This window comes from Hyperolius riggenbachi, chromosome 4, assembly GCF_040937935.1.
Source record: "Hyperolius riggenbachi isolate aHypRig1 chromosome 4, aHypRig1.pri, whole genome shotgun sequence".
Classification (NCBI taxonomy): Eukaryota; Metazoa; Chordata; class Amphibia; order Anura; family Hyperoliidae; genus Hyperolius; species Hyperolius riggenbachi.
In genome coordinates, this window is record NC_090649.1 from 208,839,129 (window position 1) to 208,864,293 (window position 25,165).

At 44.7% G+C, this 25,165-nt stretch overlaps 1 protein-coding gene across 1 annotated transcript in view; it reads left to right on the forward strand.

Annotated features, from left to right (window-relative positions):
- Positions 1 to 9,613: 9,613 nt before the first annotated feature.
- Positions 9,614 to 25,165, forward strand: part of LOC137504751 (matrix metalloproteinase-23-like) — a 35,687-nt gene continuing 20,135 nt past the window's right edge. The window contains exons 1-4 of the mRNA XM_068233336.1: positions 9,614 to 9,733; positions 9,886 to 10,001; positions 13,950 to 14,086; positions 23,083 to 23,250. Of these exons, the coding sequence (XP_068089437.1) occupies positions 9,614 to 9,733; positions 9,886 to 10,001; positions 13,950 to 14,086; positions 23,083 to 23,250 (541 nt within the window). The remainder of the gene's footprint in view (positions 9,734 to 9,885; positions 10,002 to 13,949; positions 14,087 to 23,082; positions 23,251 to 25,165) is intronic.

The following is a 25,165-nucleotide window of genomic DNA, read 5'->3' on the forward strand; positions in this document are numbered from 1 at the left end:
TAGAGGAGATAAACTTCCTGTGAAGGATACTTTTGTTAAAGTGGATTCATGTATCATATGGTACACATAAAATCCTGAAGCTTACTCCAGGCCATATGGCTGCTACAAAAGTCCCCCAGATTAAAAAAAAAAAAAGTTTTAAAACAAGAGCGACAGTAACTAGGACTGTTGAATGACTACAAAAGAAAAACAGTGGGGAGGACTGCCAAATGTATATTTGCATAATTGAAACTGTGAGGAATCTAGAGGCTACAATATTTATTCCCTTATTAGCTATGCCAGTTGCCTGGCTGTCATGCTGAGTTTCAGATTTTGGTTGTGTTTGATGCCAGCAACAATAGTGCAACATAAATAAAAAAAAAACAAGATCCATGGCTATAGACGGAAGATAAAGTACTTTAAACAAAACATGACCATGACATAATAAAGTCAGTCAATCCAGCTCCGTATAAAATTAATCTTTATTTAAGGAATATGCAATAAAAGTCAATTAAAAACAAACCCAGCCGCTGGGTAACCCAGAGTGCGGAATGATCTGTCATATAAGACACCAGTGTAAAGTACCAAGTAATCCCTCTAATGAAAGGGATCCCTAGTAATACACAGTAGAAAGATACACATAGGCTGCAATGCAAACCAGAGTGGCGTTGCAATATATCACTCAGAACATATCTATATGGAAATCATTACGCAAATGTCAGCGTATTTCAGATAACCACTCACCCCGAGGATGGAAATGTCCGCACAGTGAGGTCCAGCTCTGCGCCTATCTGACGCATATCGGACCTCTGTCCTTCCTCTGTCCATCTCTGACGGACAGAGGTCCGATACGCGTCAGATAGGTGCAGAGCTGGGCCTCACTGTGCGGACATTTCCATCCTCTGGGTGAGTGGTTATCTGACATTTGCGTAATGATTTCCATATAGATAAGTTCCGAGTGATATATTGCAACGCCACTGGTTTGCATTGCAGCCTATGTGTATCTTTCTACTGTGTATTACTAGGGATCCCTTTCATTACCGAGGGATTACTTTGTACTTTACACTGGTGTCTTATATGACAGATCATTCCGCACTCTGGGTTAACCAGCGGCTGGGTTTGTTTTTAATTGGCTTTTATTGCATATTCCTTAAAGGGAAGGTCCAAGCAAAATAAAATGTGTTTCACTTACCTGGGGCTTCTACCAGCCCCATGAAGCCAACCTGTGCCCTCTTAGTCACTCACTGCTGCTTCAGTCCCCCGCTGGCAGCTTGCCGACCTCCGAGGTCGGCGGCCCGAATTGCGTACATTTTTACGCATTCCCGCTAGTGCAGGAAAATTAATACATACATTTTTACGCATTACTGGTTCAATGCGTAAAAATGTACGCATTGAACCAGTACTGCGTAAAAATATGTGTTGATGTTCCTGCACTAGCGGGAATGCGTAAAAATGTACGCAATGTGGCCCGCCGACCTCCAAGGTCGACAAGCTGCCAGCGGGGGACTGGAGCAGCAGTGATTGACTACAAGAACACAGGATGGCTGCATGGGGCTGGTAGAAGCCCCAGGTAAGTGAAAGTCATTTTTTTATTTTGCTTGAACCTTCCTTTTAAATAAAGATTATCATTTTCATACAGAGCTGGATTGACTTTGACTTTTATGTCATGGACGTCTTTTGTTTAATGTATTTGGTTGTGTTTGAGTCACACACCTGCAACAAGCGAGACAGAGCATCAGCGCAAAAGTCAGACACGTGGCATTGTGTGGGCTGGTGTTGCTTTGGCATCTGAGCGTGTTGCTTACATGGCCCCAAACACTAACAGGTATCTGAAAAGCAGTGGGGACAAAGACCTGCTTATTGCAAAGCTCATTTTGTCAAATATTTTGGGCAAGGGTCTCAAACCCACTTCCAGTGCCCAGAAGTAGATGGGAATATATGAATTCTCACTCAAGTAGACTGAGGATATTTGTCAGGAAATTCACATATTTGTTTCCCACTGGAGTTGAAAGAGAACCCCAGGCGGATCTTCAGGGGGCAGATGGGACACAGAGGCATGTCCTCTGCCTAATGACATGGCTCTGTGTCCCCCACAACCGTGCTATAGTCCCCCGAGGGGAGAGGAATTCCCTGCTCAAAATGCCCACCAGGGGCATTCCTGCAGAGTTTCCTGTGCTGCCATTGGGCAGTTCTCTCCCTGGCCGCACCTCCTGCCGCTCCCCCACCTTCCTGCATGTTATGAGAGACACACAGTCTCTCAGTGCAGCGATGTGACCAGGTCATGATTTTTTTTTCTTTAGCCCACCTCAGGTTCTCTTTAAGGGATGGTTCACACTGCAAGAGCTTTTCTTAGTGCCTGTGATTTTGTAAAGCTCTTGCTAATATAAAGTTCTGTGTGTGCTCATCTATTGTGATTTAAAAAAGGTATGCATTAGCAAAGGCACTTATGGCACTTATGTATTGATAGTGTGATCCAGCCCTGCATTCAGTTGTAATTCAAGGTCACTGTTGTGGTGAAGTGCACCAAGGACAAGTGGCTTGCCACAAGGAAGAATGACAGGAAACGTAAAGCAGACCAGAGCTCTTGCACCGGAGATGAAGAAACAGAGAAATCCACCCTGTTTGTGTTTATAGAGAACAGCCTGTCTAATGCTCCCTTCTCAGCAAGTAATATGTTAATGTAATCTGAGCTGTCTGCCAAACTTTGAGATATGTAAACACAAGCTCGTTTCCACTTGAGCCACACGGGTCTGCAAGACGTGCGGCGGCACTTCCTAGTCTGCGGATACGCAGACAAATCCCATCACGGCTAGGGATTCACAGCCTCCCGCACCATTTCGGATGGAAATTCCGGCCAATTCGCTAGCGCAAGCAATTTAGCCGGCAGTGCTATTGTTCCCTATGGCAGAGTTTCCCTGCGCAATTTGCCTGTGAAACAGGCCCTAACACTTTTTGTGCAAGATACCATGAAGTAGCCTCTGCAAATCCCAGTTGGAGCTCTACAAGCAGTAACAGGGAAATGTTTTTCTTTAAAGGGACCCTGAGCTCCTTTTAAACTCCATATTTGGACTTACCTGGGGCTTCTTCCAGCCCACCGTAGCCTGCGAGGTCCCCCGGCATCCTGGCTCCTCTCCCGGTCCTGCTGGGGGCTTTGTTAATCTGCAACTTCAGTCTTAGAGAACCGTGAATGCGCAGGACTTTAAAACCGTCTGGCGTGAGGAGGTGTAATGTCCGTGGCGGGGGCGCATATCAGCAACTTCAGCCTGAAGTTGCAGATTAACGGAGCAGCCAAGGGGGACCTAGTGGGCTACGGTGGACTGGAGGAAGCCCCAGGTAAGCCCCAGGACCGCCTAATGCCAATTGGCGTCAAGTCCTGGGGCTGCAGTTTCCCAGGGAACGGCCGCGATCATGCGCGATCGTCCCCTGCCCGTACACGGAGCGGAGCTCCGTGAATAGCCTGCTAGCTGACGATCACGGCTGGCAGGCTGCTTGTAAACAAAAGAGGAAAGAAATACCCTTTGTTTACAAGCGTACAGCGCTGTGGTCTCTAACAGCGCTGTACGAGATCGGCGATCCCCGGCCTCTCATAGGCTGATGCCTATGAGAGGCGGAACAGGACAGATCGCCGTCCTGTTCAGTGTAATGCACGAAGGAGAGGAGGGAGGGAGAGAGAGCCTGATACAGGCTAAGAAAAAAAAAGTGACAGAAGCGATCAGACCCCTCCGGCAGCATATCCCCTTAGGGACAATAATAGGAGGTGAGTCCGATCGCCATACTTATTAGCTGGGCTGTGCAGGAGGCTGAAAAGCCTGCACAGCCCAGTTCAGCCAAAAAGAGCCTGGTCTTTAGGGGGTTTAACACTGTGGTCATCAAGTGGTTAAAAGAAGCTCAAGGTCCCTTTAAAGGGTATTATGCTATTGCTTATCTTATAGAGCAGAGAGGAAGTTCTAAGTTCAGGTCCGCTTTAAAGAGACACTGTAGGGGGGTCGGGGGTAAATGAGTTGAACTTACCCGGGGCTTCTAATGGTCCCCCGCAGACATCCTGTGCCCACGCAGCCACTCACCGATGCTCCGGCCCCGCCTCCGGTTCACTTCTGAAATTTCAGACTTTAAAGTCTGAAAACCACTGCGCCTGCGTTGCCGTGTCCTTGATCCCGCTGATGTCACCAGGAGCGTACTGCGCAGGCCCAGTGTGGTCTGTGCCTGCGCAGTACGCTCCTGGTGACATCAGTGGGATTGAGGACATGGCAATGCAGGCGCAGTGGTTTTCAGACTTTAACCACTTGCCGACCGTGCACTCATAATGCGCGTCGGCAAAGTGGTAGCTGCAGGACCAGCGACGCACATCTGCGTCGCCGGCTGCAGACAAATTAATCAGGAAACAGCCGCTCGCGCGGGGGGCTCCGTGAATAGCCTGCGGGCCACCAATCGCGGCTCGCAGGCTAAATGTAAACACAAGCGTAAATAATCCGCTTTGTTTACATTTTTACAATGCTGCTAACAGTAGCGGCGTTGTACTAGATCAGCGATCCCCGGCCAATCAGCGGCCGGGGATCGCTGTCACATGACAGGCAAGAGCCTGTTAGAGGCTGCACAGGACAGATCCGTTCCTGTGCAGCCTCCGATCTCCGGGGGAGGGAGGAGAGGGAGAATCCTGCGGTGGAGGGGGCTTTGAGGTGCCCCCCCGCCAGCCACACACAGGCTGGAGCGATCAGACCCCCCCAGCACATCATCCCCCTAGTGGGGAAAAAAGGGGGGCTATCTGGTCGCTCTGCCTGGTATTTGATCTGTGCTGGGGGCTGTAGAGCCCACCCAGCACAGATCTTAGAAATCAGTGCTGGTCCTTAACCACTTGAGGACCGTGGGCTTTCCCCCTCTTAAAGGGGAACTTCAGACTAAACAAACATACTGTCATTAAGTTACATTAGTTATGCTAATTAGAATAGATTGGTAATATAATCTCTTACTCACCCTGTTTTAAAAGAACAGGCAAATGTTTGTGATTCATGGGGGCTGCCATCTTGGTCATGGGGGCAGCCATCTTTTTGGTTGAAAGGAGGTGACAAGTTGCAGGAGACACAGTTCCAACTGTCCTGTGTCCTGATTACCCCTCCCAGCTGCACACGCTAGGCTTCAAATGTCAAATTCAAAATTAAAAAAAAAATTGCACCAAAACAGCAGAACGAGAACAACAAAATCAGAAATCCCATCATGCTTTGCACAGCATAAGGGGAAACTGCCCGGGCAGTTTTCTTCTGTGCAACTAAAAATGAGGCTTGTATAAGAGAAACAAAGTTCTGATGCTGTGAAACTGTTAAAGAAACACACAGCCTTTTCAGTGCTTCTGAGTCAATTTTTATTCCGGAGGTTCACTTTAAGGACCAGACCCTTTTTTTCCATTCAGACCACTGCAGCTTTCACGGTTTATTGCTCGCTCATACAACCTACCACCTAAATGAATTTTAGCTCCTTTTCTTGTCACTAATAAAGCTTTCTTTTGGTGCTATTTGATTGCTGCTGCGATTTTTACTTTTTATTATATTCATCAAAAAAGACATGAATTTTGTCAAAAAAAAATGATTTTTTAACTTTCTGTGGTGACATTTTTCAAATAAAGTAAAATTTCTGTATACATGCAGCATGAAAAATGTGGACAAACATGTTTTTAATAAAAAAAAAAACCCATTCAGCCTATATTGATTGGTTTTGGTAAAAGTTATAGCGTTTACAAACTATGGTGCAAAAAGTGATTTTTCCCATTTTGAAGCATCTATGACTTTTCTGACCACCTGTCATGTTTCATGAGGGGCTAGAATTCCAGGATAGTATAAATACCCCCCAAATGACCCCATTTTGGAAAGTATTCACTGAGAGGCATGGTGAGTTCATAGAAGATTTTATTTTTTGTCACAAGTTAGCGGAAAATGACACTTTGTGACAAAAAAGAAAAAAAAAAAAAAGTTTCCATTTCTGCTAACTTGCAACAAAAAAAAATGAAATCTGCCACGGACTAACTATGCTCCTCTCTGAATACCTTGAAGTGTCTACTTTCCAAAATGGGGTAATTTGTGGGGTGTGTTTACTGTCCTGGCATTTTGGGGGGTGCCTAATTGTAAGCACCCCTGTAAAGACTAAAGGTGCTCATTGGACTTTGGGCCCCTTAGCGCAGTTAGGCTGCAAAAAAGTGCCACACGTGGTATTGACGTACTCAGGAGAAGTAGTATAATGTGTTTTGGGGTGTATTTTTTACACATACCCATGCTGGGTGGGAGAAATATCTCTGTAAATGACAATTGTTTGATTATTTTTACACACAATTGTCCATTTACAGAGAGATTTCTCCCACCCAGCATGGGTATGTGTAAAAATACACCCCAAAACACATTATACTACTTCTCCTGAGTACGGCGGTACCACATGTGTGACACTTTTTTGCAACCTAGGTGCGCTAAGGGGCCCAACGTCCTATTCACAGGTCATTTTGAGGCATTTGTTTTCTAGACTACTCCTCACGGTTTAGGGCCCTTAAAATGCCAGGGCAGTATAGGAACCCCACAAGTGACCCCATTTTAGAAAGAAGACACCCTAAGGTATTCCGTTAGGTGATGGCGAGTTCATAGAAGATTTTATTTTTTTGTCACAAGTTAGTGAAAAATGACACTTTGTGAAAAAAACCCAATAAAAATCAATTTCCGCTAACTGTTCACAAAAAATAAAATCTTCTATGAACTCGTCATACACCTAACAGAATACCTTGGAGTGTCTTTTTTCTAAAATAGGGTCACTTGTGGGGTTCCTATACCGCCCTGGCATTTTACGGGCCCAAAACCGTGAGTAGTCTGGAAACCAAATGTCTCAAAATGACTGTTCAGGGGTATAAGCATCTGCAAATTTTGATGATGAGGGGGCGAATTTTGTGGAACCGGTCATAAGCAGGGTGGCCTTTTAGATGACAGGTTGCATTGGGCCTGATCTGATGGATAGGAGTGCTAGGGGGGTGACAGGAGGTGATTGATGGGTGTCTCAGGGGGTGGTTAGAGGGGAAAATAGATGCAATCAATGCAATGGGAGGTAATCGGAAGGGGGTCTGAGGGAGATCTGAGGGTTTGGCTGAGTAATCAGGAGCCCACACGGGGCAAATTAGGGCCTGATCTGATGGGTAGGTGTGTTAGGGGGTGACAGGAGGTGATTGATGGGTGTCGCAAGGTGTGATTAGAGAGGGGGAATAGATGCAAACAATGCACTGGCGAGGTGATCAGGGCTGGGGTCTGAGGGCGTTCTGAGGGTGTGGGCGGGTGATTGAGTGCCCTAGGGGCAGATAGGGGTCTAATCTGATAGGTAGCAGTAACAGGGGGTGATTGACCACCAGGGCAGGAGGCAGCCTGTATAATACACTTTGTATTGCGGCGATCCGGGTGCTAGTAACCCGCCGGCGTTTCCGAATGGCCGGTGGGTTACAGCGCGAGGGGGGCAGAGCCAGTCCCCGGCGGAGGATCGCGTCACGAATGACGCGATCGCTCCGCCCATGCCCGTACAAGGACCGCCGCCAATTGTACATGCGGCGGTCCTTGCGGGGTCCACTTCCCGGCCGCCATTTGTACATGCGGCGGTCGGGAAGTGGTTAAGAGGGGGTAAAGGCTGAGTCCTGAAGTGGTTAAAGTCTGAAACTCCAGAAGTGAACCAGAGGCGAGGCCGGAGCATCGGTGAGTGGCTGCGCGGGCACAGGATGTCTGCAGGGGACCATTAGAAGCCCCGGGTAAGTTCAACTCATTTTCCCCCAACCCCCCTACAGTGTCCCTTTAAAGACACTGCCATTAACAGTATAAGAATGGCAGCAATTTAAATATTTCCCTTGAAAATCAATACAGGTATTTCATTGGCTGTTGTAGGCTCCACCTGCTTTCCTAAATTTGACCAACTGTGCCAAGTTTGAGAACCCTGCCATTAACAGTGTAAGAATGGATGAAATTAAAATTTTCCCATTGAAAAATTTGTTGTTGGTTCTGACCACTTTTTGTAACACACAGTCCCACAATTACCAAGTTTGTGAACTTTGCGATCCTTGGCATCAATAATGTGAGAATGGAAGCAGTTTATCAAACAAAGAAATCTGTTTGGCTATCTGTGGCTCCAGCCCCTTATCTGAATTTGAACCCAATCACCCAATGACCAACTGTTGCAGGTTTGAGGCCTTTGCCTTTAACAGTGTAAGAATGGCAACATTTAAATATTCACCTTAAAAATCAATAGGTGCATTTTGTTCGGCTGTTTTAGACTCCACCCACTCTCCTGAATATTAACCCCAGTCACCAACTGTGCCAAGTTTGAGAATCCTGTGATTAGTAGTGTAAGGTTGGTGCACACCAAGAACGCTTCTGAGAGCTTTTCAGTTCACCAGCGCTTTGAAAAGCGCTTGGCTACTGAGACCCTATAAGGGTGTTCCCATAGCAGCGTTGTGATTTTTGTAACATTGAAACACGCTGCATGTAGCATTTTTTGGAGCGATTCAGCTTGAATGAATGAGCAAAAATGCTCATTCATTCAAAAATCACTTCACAAAATCGCTATTGCAAATTGCTAAGCGCTAGCAATAGCGATTTTGGTGTGCACTAGACCTGAGAATAGTTGCAGTTTACATTTTCCCATTTACAATGAATAGCTGAAATTTGATTGGCTGTTTTATGCTCTGCCTACTTTCCCTGAATTTTTTACCTCGGTCACCAAATTACCAACTATGCCAGAGTCTGACTCTGGCAAGCCTTCTAAAATTTCCCATTGACATCAGTGGCCTAAATCTGATTGGCTGTTTGTGATTTCACCCGGGGAGGGGGAGACCCCCATGACATATCTTCCCAGGTAGTAAAGCATCTGTATACCAAGTTTAGTTAAAATAGGTGAAGGCATTTTCAAGTGATGGCACAATATCATGTCCAAGGTCAAGAGAAAAATGAATTGAATATAAAAGACTGTAAAGCACTAGAAATATTCTGGGAGTGATCAGCAAACAATTATTATTTCCAGTGCAGTTTTGTCATATCCCTTATATTCTCCAACTCAGGAGGTCTTTAGTAAGTCAGAGTGCAGAAAAATATTGACGTTGATCTTAGGTAATAACTCTTGTAAGAAGCAGTCAGTATTGCAGTTGGTATAACAGATTCTTTCTGTGTGTCTTTACCAATAGAGCATATTGGAAACATAAAGCTTGCCCTGTGCTGTGAGGTGGAAGAGGGGTTCGGTACAGTGCTCTGCATCTCTTAGTAACCTGAACAGGAAAAATGGTGTTAAATCTCACATATGGTTAAAAAAAGGTCATATTGGGCCCTACAACAAAGAGTGAGCTGTTCATCTTTCCACGTGTTCACTAACAAAACACACATGCTCTTCACATCTCCGGGGTTGCTGTATGCTCTTCTATCCTGCTCTACTGTGCATGTCTGTCATACTTTAGATCAGTTTTCTCTTTTATCTAAATTTCCTTCCTCTTGCTACTTCCTCATCATAATTCCCAACCCACTTTGGGATATTTGTTTGTTTGATGTCCCATATTTTCTGCAGACTTTGCTCTCTCTCTGTGATGTGATGGGTGTTGCTTTGTGAGTGTGGAGAGAACCTCATATACCTCTATATACGCAGGATGGGCTTGAGACTGCTCAGTTGCCTCTTCAGCATGCTTATTTATACTTTCACTGGCTTTTCTCTTCTTATGCTTGGTTTGGAATTATCAAACCATCAAATACCTCCAATTTCATCAAAGGTCAGTAACCCGTATTAATGTGTCACTGTGATATCATTTAGCTTATTTTGAGGAGATAGCTGCACACTTTACTGATTTCTATCTTCTAGATCTGTTACGAATGGCTACAGAGCACATATGTACAATGTCATTTTTCTGGTGTTGTGTTTCAGCTACAGGTTGATGGTGCAGCCTGCGGTGTCACTTTCCCCTCTAGGAACCCCCGATGGAAGCGCTATACTATAAACCCTCTGGGCTACAAATGGGATCATCTAAATTTGACCTACAGGTGAGTTTAAAGACAGGAACATTGCTGTATCTCAAAGAGAAACTCTGATCACGTACTCTATTGATTCTAGTGATGGTTTTTAGTAATAAATACCTTTTTATCATCCTAGAAAATATAGTTCATATGACACTTCACTGAGATATCTGATACCTGAATGAATCAGTCAATTTTATTTGGCCAAATAAGTTTCCACTTATAGGAATTTGATTTGGCAGTTGCTTACAGAGGAACTGTAGTAAAAAAACAACATAATGAATAAAATTACTTTTTTTTACAATATTCATGTATAGATTAATCCGTGTTTGCCCTTTGTAAAATCTTTCCTGTCCTTGATTTACATTCTGAAATGTATCACCGGTGGTGACATCTTTAGCCCTGCCAGGTGATCTGTACAGAATGTTCATTGTTCATTAATGAGAGTTCTATGCACAGAGGAAAATTTTGCTTGCCTGGCAGTTGGAAAAAGCTATTATTTCCCACAATGCAATGAGGTTCACAGTCAGCAAACTTTCAGGACCATGGTTATGACATCACACTGTGGGAAGGGTTTCACCACAATTTTAGCCCTACAGACCCTGCTGATGATCTAATTGAGAAACTGTTAAGATTTCCAGTGGGGAAGGCAGAATTGGTGACGGATTGGAATGAAGTTCAATCCTTGGTCAAAGTTCCTCTTTATCGGAAACAGACAATACAATACAAGGTCAGACAATATAGATACTCACATGATGTAGCACCCATTGCCTGTAGGAAAGCCTCATGGACACACCTGCGGTACCCACTGCAATAAGAGGGTATCTAGTGTCAGAAATCCAAGGGAAGCATATCACGTGACCAACATTTCTAAGCTGAAATAAAGGTATTTAATGGCATATTATAATAACTATAATAAAAACGCAGAGGGTAGACTATGGAATCCTGGCAAATATACGTTTCCAAGAGTCCCTCTGTGTTTGTATGGTCAAAGATACAAAGATCCAGGAACTGAAATGTATTATTTATATCATATATTTTACCGCAGCATTCCTGAAAACTGCCAAGTGCATGTTTTCAAACTCTAAGGGCCTGAGCCCACTAACGCAGTTGTGTGTGCTTCCGTCCGCTTTTCAGCATTCGTAACATTGATGTGGAACTGAAAAGCGGACACAACTGCGTCAGTGGGCTCAGGCCCTTATGGAGTCATTTGGATTTTGGCAATGTGAGCTTAGTTGCTTATAAATCTATCAAAACAGGAACGTTTAGAGGAAACTGAGGACAGGTTTGGAAAGCATTACTGTTTTTTTTTTTAGATACTTTCCAATATCTACACAAGGTAAAATGACAGGACAATTATAAGTTGATTTGGGTTTAACAACCAAGCAGATGATTACATGTCTTGGTGCTCCATTTGGAACTTCAACTCCGAGAAGTGTGATTTATTAAACAGGTATAACATGAACACTAAAATACAGTGTTTGCGTATTTCCTACACAAATATGACTGTATACAAATAGTAGATTCTTAAATTGTTTATGGATTCTCTCACACTAAGTTTGTGGTGGTGTTGCATGGTCACCGACAATATGATGGCATCGCAACATGATGCAATGATATTCCTATGGGGCTTTCACATTGAATGCAGAGTGGTGGATTCTGATGCAGTAACGCACAGCATGCCGTGAGTCCGTAGGGCAACGCAGGCATTTACAGTGGTGGTGAAGCATACTTGCATTGTACTGTATGCTTCATAGATATAGTTGCACCACACGTCTAACATGCAGTCAAGTGCAGTATATGTATGTGCCCTTGAATATGTTATTTGTCCTAATAAATGTTATATTTTAATTAGTCTTTAGGGCTCCTGTCCCTCTGGTGGGATAGTTTTCTGTTTCTGCAACCTATCCAATCAGGCCATACCTTGCAGTCTTTTTCTAATTGTTATGACTGTTAGGGGTTCTGTGGAGTTTAAAAAAAGCACAAACATACACTTACCTGGGGCTTCTATCGGCCCCCTGTAGCTGTCATGTCCCGCACTGTCCTCCTACGATCACTCGTTCCCTGCCACCAGCACCGGTCAATTATTCGTCTAACAAGGTGATTAATGCACGCTCCCGCTCGTGTCTCCGGGAGCTTACTGCGCAGGTGCAGTACAAGGTTTTCTCGTACTGCACCTGCGCAGTAAGCTTCCGGAGACGCAAGCAAGCACGTATGCAGCCATGGCCGCATAGCCGCAGTCTCGCTGAAGGGATGATTAGACCGGGACCGGCAGTGGGGAACGAGGGATCGGAGGAGGATGGCCCATGACATGACAGCTACAGGGGGCCGATAGAAGCCCCAGGTAAGTGACAGTTTTGGTGGGGGGTTTAACTCTAGAGAACTCCTTTAACGTTTAAACAGTTAATGAAGGTTTGTGTCTTTGCAATATCTCTGAGCACTGCACAGTCTGACTTTGGGTTGAATTTGCTGAGAGGACTCCTTGAAAGATTGCAACTGTATAGCATGTTTTCCACCCGTAAAATTTCTTTCTCACTGTACAGTGATAGACTTCACATTGTTTCCAAATGGCCTGATAAACCTGATTCAATTTAAGCTGGCCGTACACTATTCAATTATCACTCTATTTTTTGTTTTCAATCAATATTATGAATGAAATTATAATTGCTATTATGATTTATTATTTTACAACCCCCTAAAACCTAATATTGCGGATCTATTGTTTGATCAATTTTTAGTCTTTAATATCAAAAACACAATAGAGTGATAATTGAAAAGTGTATAGCCAGCTTAATGGGCAGCAACAATTGCTTCTCTAAAATCATTGCTTCCTTCCTCCTTGACACTGTGGTAACAAACACCTGAATGTTCCCTACCAGCAATCTACCAAAACCTCTGATGGTGGTCACACTTGCTGATGAGGACTTCATTTTATTGACTTTACCAAACTGCTACTTACCCTCTTATGAAAGGGTGGTAAAGGTATACTTACTGTATTTTATGGACTATAAGACTCACTTTTTCTCCCCCAAAGGTAATAGGTAATGGCTTACCAAACAGGCCAAGTGCTCTCTATGGTGTCTACATGCAACATGTCAGATGCTCTGTGATATGAAGGGGAACTCATCAGTGGCCAGGAGCTGCTACCAAGTGGGGAAGACACCTTCGCCCATGTAATTTGATAATTAACATTTGCACAATGATAATCAATAAGGCTAGACTCTTAATGGAGTAAGTGAATTGGCCATTCATGAACATCTGATTATTTTTTGACCTGCTTTAAGCAAAGTCTCTTAACCTCCCTAGCGTTCTGGACGAGCTGAGCTCGTCCAGAGACGCTAGAGGGCACCGCTCAGGCCCCGCTGGGCCGATTTAAATAATTTTTTTTAATCACGCAGCAAGCACTTTGCTTGCTGCAAGCCCTACCCGATCCGCCGCTACCCGCCGTGATACAGGGCCCCCCACCGAGACCCTGTTCGCTGCCTGGCCAATCAGTGCCAGGCAGCGCTGAGGGGTGGGTCGGGACTCCCTGTGACATCACAACGTCACTCCGTTCGTCGGCATGGCGACGGGGGAAGCCCTGAAGGAAATCCCGTTCAGAACGGGATTTCCGGACGGGTCTTTGCGCCGGCGGCGTTCTGAGGAGTGGGAGCCTGGGAGGGACGCCGCAGAGAGGGGGGAATCATGTAGCTAGCGCTAGGCTGGCTACATGATAAAAAAAAAATATGCACGAAAAAACGTTCCCGCGGCCGTAGGGCCGCGGGAATCAAAACACCAGGCAGGTTTTAATATAGAGATGGAAATACCTTCTAGAATACACACACAAAAAAACAGAACTGCCTTATCTTCCTTGGCTATTCCATGACCTGAATAAATGAGAATTGGTGCAAGCATTCATGCAAGTAGTTTCTCCACGCAGGAGCAGCAGACTGGGATTAGCAGAAAGGTAATTCAGAATATAACTATTTGTTACAGGATTGTCCAGTATCCCAATACATTAAACAGAGGTGATACAGAAAAGGCTTTGGCGCTTGCCTTCCGAATGTGGAGCAATGTATCCCCGCTCACCTTTCAGCGTGTCCCTACTGCTCAGCACTCTGACCTTCACATTGGTAAGTTATCAACACAAAAATGTTAATTTTTTTCTCCTAATAGCAAAGCAAAATGTACACATTATTAAATAAAAAAACGATTCTATTTGTCTGACCTTAAAGTGAACCCGATGTGAGAAGCATATGAAGGCTGCCACCGTGCCACGTTTATTTTCTTGTAAACAATACCGGTTGCCTGGCAGCCCTGATGATCTTTCAGTAGTTTTTGAGTCACATACTTAAAATAGGCAAGCGGCTAATCTAGTCAGAGCATCTGATCTGCTACATGCTTGTTCAGGGTGTGTGGCTAAAATTATTAGAGGCAGGAGATCAGCAGGACAGCCAGGCAATGTGCATTGTTTAAAAGGAAATAAATATGTCAGCTTCCCTATCTCTCTTCTCACCTCAGGTTCCATTTAAGTTCATGTTTATTTAAGTTGTCCATTTAAGTTGATCAGGAAAACAGGTAACTGTACATTAATGCTAACCTGAACTACAAATAAAAATGTGATAATTAATTGTATTTGTAGTGTAAGGCCTGGTTCACACTTGCATGGATGAAAAACTGATCCATGTGTAAACTGACCTGTGGAACGGATCGGGTTTTAACCACTTGCCGACCGCGCACTCATAACGCGCGTCGGCAAAGTGGCAGCTGCAGGACCAGCGACGCACATCTGCATCGCCCGCTGCAGGCTAATTAATCAGGAAACAGCCGCTCGCGCTAGCGGCTGCTTCCTGTCAATTCACGGCGGGGGGGGCTCCGTGAATAGCCTGCGGGCCGCCGATCGCGGCTCGCAGGCTAAATGTAAACACAAGCGGAAATAATCCGCTTTGTTTACATTTGTACAATGCTGCTAACAGTAGCAGCGTTGTACCAGATCAGCGATCCCCGGCCAATCAGCGGCCGGGGATCGCTGTCACATAACAGGCAGGAGCCTGTTAGAGGCTGCACAGGACAGATCCGTTCCTGTGCAGCCTCCGATCTCCGGGGCAGGGAGGGAGGAAAGAGAGAGGGGGAATCCTGCAGTGGAGGGGGCTTTGAGGTGCCCTCCCCCCCCCCCCCCCGCCAGCCACACGCAGGCAGGAGCGATCAGACCCCCCCAGCACATCATACCCCTAGTGGGGAAAAAAGGGGGGCGATCTGGTCGCTCTGCCTAATGTTTGATCTGTGCTGGGGGCTGTAGAGCCCACCCAGCACAGATCTCAGTATTCAGCGCTGGTCCTTAAGGGGGGGGGGGGGGGGTAAAGGCTGGGTCCTCAAGTGGTTAAAAGGCATCAGTTTTCCAGCGTGCAATGTGACAGACGCATCAATGGGGGAAAATTGGCTCAAGACGTAAATGGATCCATTCAAATGGAACAATATCCTACTGATTAACATAGCATCCATTAACCTCCGTTAGGGGCCGTTACGTTACATTTCACTAAGCGAACCATTTTTTACTCCAATGTTAACTGGGCCTTAATGTTAAAGTGTACTAGAGCTGAAAAAAGGAAAAAGATTTATACATACCTCGGGCTTCCTTCAACCCTATCCGTACGGATTGCTCCCACGCCGCCGTCCTCCGCTGCCTTCAGCTCCGGTAGCGGGTTCCATTACTTCCGTGCGGTCTGCGCAAGAGAAGTGCACCATCTACCTAACTTTCCAGCAGCCACTGGAGAGATACGTAGAGGTCACACTTTTCCTGCGTAGACTCAAGCCGACTGACGTCAGTGATGGGACCTGGTTCCCGAAGCTGCGGGCAGTTGAGGACGGTTGCGTGGGAGTGATCTGTGCGGACTGGGCTAAAAGAAGCCCCAGGTATGTTTAAATCTTTTTCCTTTTGTCAACTCTGAGTACCTTAAATACAGTAGAACTTTGCTAGAAAATCATAGTTTATTTTGAATTGGTTTTAACTTTTAAGTCTGGACTGAATCAGCAGCCATGTCATTTTGATGTCAAATCTGGTTCATTTAGCTCAAACATGGAAAAATAATGACCTTGTTATCTGTTATCAGGAGTGTTTGTTTGTTTGTTTGTTTGTTTAGCCAGATGCAAGTGTTTGGCTTCTATTTACTTTACAGGACAGCTGTGTTTGCAGTTGTAGTTTATTAACCCATGCTAAAGAGAAAAAAGAAAACAGAAATTACTACAATTGTTACTACTGTATGTTTATCCATGTTTAACAAGTCACATATCAGTTCAGGCACTCTTTAACATAAAGGTGCTCATGCATTACGCAATATTGCAGCCCAATCGACTTACTGATTCGATAATTTTATAAAATCAGAAAAGAATCAGTGCTGCAACATGGCCACCCAGTCGATATTTTGATGCAGTGTTTTAAACATTAACCCATACATCAGCATGACTGCTGTCCTCCTTCAGTGTCTGCCGCAACCATGACCGCTGGTACCACATGACACTGGCACGTGTTTGATGTCACGTGTGCTGAGCCTCGTGGTTTCAGCAATCTCGTTGACCCCAATTGCCAGAGGAAGAAAGAAGTCGTGCCAAAAAGACAGGTGACACCAGGGCCGGCGCTACCATAGAGGCAAAGCAGGCAGCTGCCCCAGGGCCCAAGAGCTTGTAGGGGCCCCCAGTGGCTACAAGAGGAAAAAATCAAATCGGCCTTATAGTTTTTGAGAAAATCGATTTTAAAATTTTAAAGGAAAAAAAAATACACATTTAAAAACCTGCCGACTTTAATGGTTAATAGCAAATCCACCTTAAATGCTAGAAACCCTAAATTTGCAGGATATGTTAAGGAGATCATTAGAAATAAGAGGAAAAAACAATTTTTCAAAAAGACTTTATAGTTTTTGAGAAAATCGATTTTAAAGTTTCGAAGGAGAAAAGTATACTTTTAAATGCGGTAAATGTAACTTTTAGTAGCAAACCTAACGGTAGTGTAATTTTACATGCATCAAACGAAAGCACAATAAATTTCCTGACAGGGTTTCCAGGCGATCTATACGCAGCCGCAGCGCTACAATATGGCTGTATGAAGATCTCTGGCATTTTTTCCTATTTTCCCAATTTTTTTTTATGTTTAGAGTGTGGGAATTTTTTTTCTTTAATTATGTGGGGTCCCCCCTCCTGAAACTTTTTAACCCCTTGTCCCCCATGCAGGCTGAGATAGCCAGAATGTGGAGCTCCGACTGATTGGGACTTCACACCCTGACTATACCAGCTGCAAAAAAGGTCCCCTAATGCCGATTTTTGTTCCGGGTTATATGTTGGGGGGGGCCCCCCAGGTTTATTTTGCCCTGGGGCCCCATTGTTGCTTAAACCTGCCCTGGGTGACACATGTCCGCATTCAAAATGAATTCTCTCTGTTAGTATATATTTTTCTGCTCTTCCCATGTGGATCCTGGGATGTGCATTTGCCCCATTCCAATATGAACCAATATAATGTATCTGGCACAAGACGCTGCCCGAATCTCTCGAGAGGTAATAACTCAATTTAGACAATTATTACATAGCAAGTCCAGTGATACCGATGGGAGCATGGCCCGAAAAGGACCCTCACACTTGCTGGGCACAAAGAGAATTTCAAGCCTTGTCTTGTCATCCAAACCATCCTAGCTATCTTTTATGGGGTTTTAAGCAGGACCTAGTTGAAGCTTCCAAGACCTATGCATCTGTTAGATCCATTGTTCAGCTATGGCACTCATTGGGCAGGAAAATGGTCTTACTCCCACTGAACTCATACTTACAACCACTATTTGGCAACCCTGCCTATGTCCCTGGGCTTAGCGAAATTTCCGAATTCTATCTGGCACTAAAAGAAGATATGTTTTATTGAGGACGTGTTGGATCCTTTCATCAGATTGTATTCAATTGAATAGTTCAAGGAACGTACACAAGTGGTTGATTCGTATTATTAACAATATATGTAGATATGCCATTTCTTAGGCACTCTCTCTGTGCAAATATTGAATTCCCCAGAAAAATCAGACCTTGAATTACGGTAATCTTGGATGGAGGCCCCCTTCTAAAAGGCCTTATTTCACTACTGTATACTTGTTTCAATGCACCTGTTCATCTCACCCCATAGTTCCAACATAAATACATGCAATATTGGGACCGAGTTTTCAACACCACAACACCCTTGGAATCTTGGACAAAGACTGCGACAAATGCTGCAAAAACTTCCATCTGTGTACTAACCAAACAGTTATAAAGTCCTTTTTCTGTGGTATAGAACTCCTGTGCACCTAACAAGTGGAGCACTTCCAACCCCCCTGGCATTTTGGAGAAACTGTAACAATCAGGGTTCCATGCAGGAAAGCACATAAAGGGTTATTTTTTAATAAAAGTTTCTCAAACCTTTTATGATGGAGAACTAGCAGATTCAATTTTCCATATTTTATCCTAGATTTATAAGTGATATTATTAGAATTACCTTTTCTGTTACCAGCACAAATGTAAAAACACTTTGAATGTGAAAACGTGACATTTTAGTTAACTTTCAGCGCAGGCCTGAGAAATGCTGACTTTGCGGTTGCATCCAATATAGCCACCCGTTCTTTCTCTCCCTATCTGTTATCTTGTTAAGAGAGAAGGATATTTACTTTTCACTCATCGGGGTTGATTCACTAAACAGTGCTATTTCATAGCGCGCTCACTATTTCATAATGCGCTATCTGCATAACGCTGTGTGCGCTATCGGCATAATGCGACAAGCACTTTCAGCACGTACGGTAGAGCGCAATGTTTTTAATGTTAACATTACGTCCGTAAACTTCTAAGCGCTTAAATTAATGCGCGCTATAAGTTTTAATGCGTGTAAAGTTTTACGTGCACAATAACACGTGTAATTCATGTAGCGCTGTAGCACTATTCATTAGCACTGTTTAGTGAATTAACCCCATCATCTGCAGCAAAACCCGTAGATAAAGTTGGGATTTCGCAATCGGTTTTCTAGAAATTCCATGCTTGTTCTCTACAACGTAGGAAGCTGGTCTAATTAGAACAGTATTTCCCTAACCTTTCCCCAGGTCCAACCATCACTGCATGATTTGCACTTACAGTAACCTCTCATAGGCACAGCTAGTTAACCTATCTTATGCAAAGCTGGAATAAATAGTGTCTCAGCAATATAGAGAATGTTTGCAAACTATACAGTGTTGGTGGGATCTGAGGACAGGTTTAGGAAACAGTGAGCTAGGTTATAAGTTCACAAAATGCTGAGCTAAGGTTCTGCTTAATGCTTCTAATAACAGTATACCAGTGGCGTAGCATTCACTATAGCCACCATAGCGTTGCTATGGAGCCCCTACGCCACAGGGGGCCCGTGCGAGTCAGGGGACTTTTTTTTTATTATTATTATTATGCCGTCCGGGCCCCCTTGCACCCGACTAATTTTAGAATAGCACCAGGCTCCCCCGGGCCCCCTCCTCTGATAAGGTGGCTGGTGAGGAGGGGGACTATGTGGCGGCGCATTGATCCTCCCTGGCGGCTGGGCCGACACTTGCTGTATAGTTCCGGCCAGCCAGGGAGGTAGAAGGAGGAGGACTCTCAGAGCTGCGACCAGGAGAGCTGCGAGGAGCGGAGCACCGACCCGACCCCACGCGCAAGGCGTGGTTGTGCTGACTGAGCAGAGCTACAGCAGTGGACGGAGGTGGGTGGAAATAAGGGCTGCCCGACCCGAGGGACTTGCTGGCTACATCTACTGGGCACATATAACCCTGACTACATATACTGGGCACATATACCCTGGCTACATATACTGGGCGTATATAACCCTGACTACATATACTGGGCACATATAACCCTGACTACATATACTGGGCACATATACCCCTGCCTACATGCACATTACATATACTCCTGACTACATATACTGGGCACATATACCCCTGCCTACATATACTGGGGACATACCTCTGGCTACATATACTGGGCACATATACCTCTGGCTACATATACTGGGCACATATACCTCTGGCTACATATACTGGGCACATATACCTATGGCTACATATACTAGGCACATAGACCTCTGGCTACATATACTGGGCACATAGACCTCTGGCTACATATACTGGGCACATATACCCCTGGCTACATATACTGGGCACATATACCCCTGGCTACATATACTGGGCACATATACCCCTGCTTACATATACTGGGGACATATACCTCTAGCTACATATACTGGGCACATATACCCCTGGCTACATATACTGGGCACATATACCCCTGCTTACATATACTGGGGACATATACCTCTAGCTACATATACTGGGCACATATACCCCTGGCTACATATACTGGGCACATATACCCCTGGCTACATATACTGGGCACATATACCCCTGGCTACATATACTGGCACATATACCCCTGGCTACATATACTGGGCACATATACCCCTGGCTACATATACTGGGCACATATACCCCTGACTACATATACTGGGCACATTACATATACCCCTGACTACATATACTGGGCACATATACCCCTGCCTACATATACTGGGGACATACATCTGGCTACATATACTGGGCACATATACCTCTGGCTACATATACTGGGCACATATACCCCTGGCTACATATACTGGGCACATATACCCCTGCCTACATATACTGGGGGCATATACCTCTGGCTACATATACTGGGGATATATACCTCTAGCTACATATACTGGGCATATATACACCTGAATACATATATGTAATGGAACGCGGAAAAGCCGCCGCGTGTATTGACAGCAGGGCGGCTGATTCCGCGTCCAGCCCGGCGGTTTGCACGCAGCAGCGTGCATCTGGTGTGGCTGGGTCTGTTAGTTCACACAGATTGAGAAATACGCGCGCGCGCTGAGAGGCAGAACCTTTATGACAGCCGAGGAGGGAGCTGACCTGAGAGCTAGTGACTATTGGTCAATCGCTGATGGGTGGCACCGGAGAGCGCTGCTCTATATATAGTCACTGCTGGTCAGTCTCAGGTGGTCTGCCGTTGCGAACACTTACGTGGAAGCACTCAGACCTTAGTCAGATCCTACAGTGTGTTAGAACCAGGAAGACCTGAGAATTCACACTGAGCCAGATTACTTCTGTTTATCATTGTGTTATACTTCAGACTAGTTCCAGGGTGTCGAGACCACGGACCTCACACCCAAGATTAGGGACTTTGTGTTATCATTCTGTTATACTTCAGACTAGTTCCAGAGTGTCGAGACCACGGACCTCACACCCAAGACTAGGGATACTGTGTGCCATCATATTATACTCCAGACTAGTTCCAGGGTGTAGAGACCACGGACCTCACACCCAAGACTAGGCATTGTTTGATATCTGTTATGACCTACTGCTTTTCTGACTATCCCTCTGCTTTCTGATTCGGTACCTACGCATATCTGATTATCTGTTGCCAACCCTGCCTGCCGTTGGATACCGAATCAGCCTTCTGTCTCTGTACCTTGTCTGTCCGTGTGTTGCCGACCTGGCTTGCCCGACCTTGAGAGCTATCTCTCTCCTTAAGAGATAGTCTCCAGACCTGCTAGTAACATCCACCTTCAGGTGTCACTCACTCACAGGTCCTTCCTACTTTCAGCCTGGGACTCCACCCCTTTGGAGGTCTCAGGCTGCTGGAAGGTTTTTGCACTTCTCAGAAGGCAGTATCGCTCATACTGCCAAAGACCACCTGCTCCTCGGGTGGTCTTACTCAAAGTCATTACTGTTGCACAAAACACTCACACTATATAGGTGTCCAGAGGTTAGTTATACTTGGATTATCGGTGATTCTGCAGATCATCAATAATCGGGTATATATCTGTATTCTTGGTGATACTGCAGATCACCAATAATCAGATTCTCTCTGTGTGCTGACACCGATCGTTACAATATACCGGGCACATATACCCCTGACTACATATACTGGGCACGTATACCCCTGACTACATATACTGGGCACATATACCCCTGGCTACATATACTGGGAACATATACCCCTGCCTACATATATTGGGGACATATACCTCTGGTTACATATACTGGGCACATATACCCCTGGCTACATATACTGGGGACACTGGCTGTTTGTCATTATGTGCATTTACTGGTGAAAAGCGGTCTCTTATTATGTGCATTTACTGGTGAAAAGCTGTCTCTTAATACGTGCATTTACTGGTGAAAAGCTGTCTCTTATGTGCATTTACTGGTTAAAAGCCGTCTCTTATTATGTGCATTTACTGATGAAAAGCTGTCTCTTATTATGTGCATTTACTGGTGAAAAGCTGTCTCTTAATACGTGCATTTACTGGTGAACAGCTGTCTCTTATTATGTGCATTTACTGGTTAAAAGCCATCTCTTATTATGTGCATTTACTGGTGAAAAGCTGTCTCTTATGTGCATTTACTGGTGAAAAGCTGTCTCTTATGTGCATTTACTGGGGAAACACTGTCTCTCATTACGTGCATTTATTGGTGAAAGGCTGTCTGTCATTACGTGCATTTACTGGTGAAACACTGTCTCTTATGTGCATTTAGTGGGGAAACGCTGTCTCTCATTACATGCATTTACTGGGGAAACGCTGTCTGTCATTATGTGCATTTACGTCATTTTTTTTTTTTTTTTTATGTAACTACATTAGCTAGTATAACTACATGTTGCCCCTACCCATTTTTGACTGCCCCCTCATATGTGCCAGTCTAGAACTGGCCCTGTACGTTTGCCTACATATACTGGGCACATATACCCCTGGTTACCTGTTCTGGGGACATCTCTACCCCTGGCTACCTGTTCTGGGAACATCTCTCCCCCTGGCCACATCTATAGACCTGGCTACTTACACTGTACTTAGAGAGGTGTGGGAATGTTGGGGTGGAGGGTCCTGGAGGAATGTTTGTGTGGGAGGTCTGAGGTCCGTGGGGTTGGAAGGTCGGGGGGGAGGGCCCATAAAAATATTTTGCTATGGGGCCCAGTCATTTCTAGCTACGCCCCTGCAGTATACAGCAATAATTGTGCTTTACGTGATTGTTCTGTTAATTCAGATGACTGAGATATTAACTATGCTTTTCAGGCTTTTATGCCTTTAATCACAGTGACTGCTGGAGCTCTCCCCTACATCCCTGCTTTGATGGCCCCAATGGAGAACTTGCACATGCTTTCCTGCCACCCAGAGGAGAGATTCACTTTGATAACCATGAATTCTGGGTACTTGGACCTTCTCGATTCAGCTGGAAACAGGGTAATTAGCTTCTCTCTATGATGATCTTATCTAGCCAGTGTTTATTTGAGGATACCACTAAACAGATGCATGTAACAAAACTTTGTAGTAAAGGTAATAACATTTATTGATGAACTCAGACTGAGAATGCAAACTTTCCAAACTGTTCAGTTTCTTAATTATGCTGGGAATACACTTCTATCAGAAATGGAGCGGCAAACGATCGACTAGGAGATCGGACATCTAACCATCTATCGGTGGCAGAAACAAACCGTGTATTCACAGCATTAGGCACAATGGGTGTGATTCACTTATCTGTAAAATTAGTTTTCAGTACATTTTAAACAAAACAAGCAAGCAAAACATTTTGTTCACGAGTACATTAACCTTTGATAGTTCTTGGAATTGGGCACATTGTCCTCAATTCACTAAAGGCAATTCGGTAAAATCATTTAGTATTTTTTCCAAATTCACTAAAGATTTTCCTCATAAGGTAGAAGTTTGGTAATTTACCAAACAAACATGATTCAATTCACTAAGCACTGCTCGGTAAGTGTCACTTTCCAGCTGTGGAGCAGAGAGCTGTATGCAGAAGTAGTGTTTTCTGTACAGTGTATCACCAACATCCCTTTAGATGTGGTGCAGCCACCAGGGGTAGCTCTTCTGTATAACAGTATACAGATTTTCACATCTAAAGGGATGCAGAAAAGCTTCATAAAAAGTCTCTTGCCCCTGCTCTGCTACAGTAAAGTCTCGCCTTCTAGGATGTCGGACCAATTCAGGATGAGAAGCAGGACTGTGTGGCTTTCCCTATTTGCTGCCTGGCTCTCCTTATTGGCTGTCTGTCAATGTTACTGCATGGAGAGAGTGAGTTATCGGCTGGTCACAGCTGGAGAAAAATCTCAAACAACTTTGCCCAATTTACCGAATGCGTAAATCTTTGTGAATTTCTATATCTTGACAAGTCTTGAGGTTTTTACCATACAAGTCAGTAATTTACCTCTCCAGGTATTAGTCAGTAATTTACCTTAACTCGGTAATTCTAATTTTCTGTGCGGTAATAGTTTTAGTGAATCGGAATTTGGGAAGATGTTTGGTAAAATTAGCTTTTTTCAGCATTACCGAATGCGGTGACACTTAGTGAATTGAGGCCATTGGATGCATACAATTCACATTAAATTTGCATGTAAGCAGTAATTAGTAGCATCGCATTGACATCTATAGTATTTACTCTACACAAGGAATCTCTCTCTGAATTAGTTCATTAGACATTAAAGGCGCGTACACACACCGGATTCCCGCAAACGACGAGTCGTCAGACTCGCCCGCGGGGCAGCCATTCTAGCGACAGTTTTCCTGTGTGTGCAGTCTGTCGGCAGGCTGATAAGGCTGGTTTTGACAGATCCGCTCAGCCTTATCAGCCTACCGATAGACTGTACACACAGGAAAACTGTCGCTAGAATGGCCGCCGCATGGTGCGGGTCTGACGACCTATTGTTTGAATAAATCAGGCGTGTGTACACGCCTTTAGAAACAATTTAAGGAAGAAGACAGTGTTGCGTATTCCAGTATGAGGTCATATATGGGTATTAAATGGGTAAAGAGCCATTGAGAACTCTTGCAATTATTTAAATCAAAAACAAGATGTCACCAAGTGCTGTTTGTAATGTAAAACATACACAAACAGAAAAGCCTGCACTATAGACTAAGACATACAAGTCAAATTCCGGACCACGGGCCAAATCTGGCCCTCAGATCCATTCATTTTGTCCCCCAGGTGGTTTCCCCACTTATGTCTGGCCCATTCTAGACCACCAGTAAAGCTATGTTGGGGGTAAAGCCCTAGAACACCAGGGAAGCCATAAGAGCGAGGTAGGGAGAAAGCACTAAACACTAAGGAAATGTATAGAGGAGGGAGGACTAATAGACACCAGGG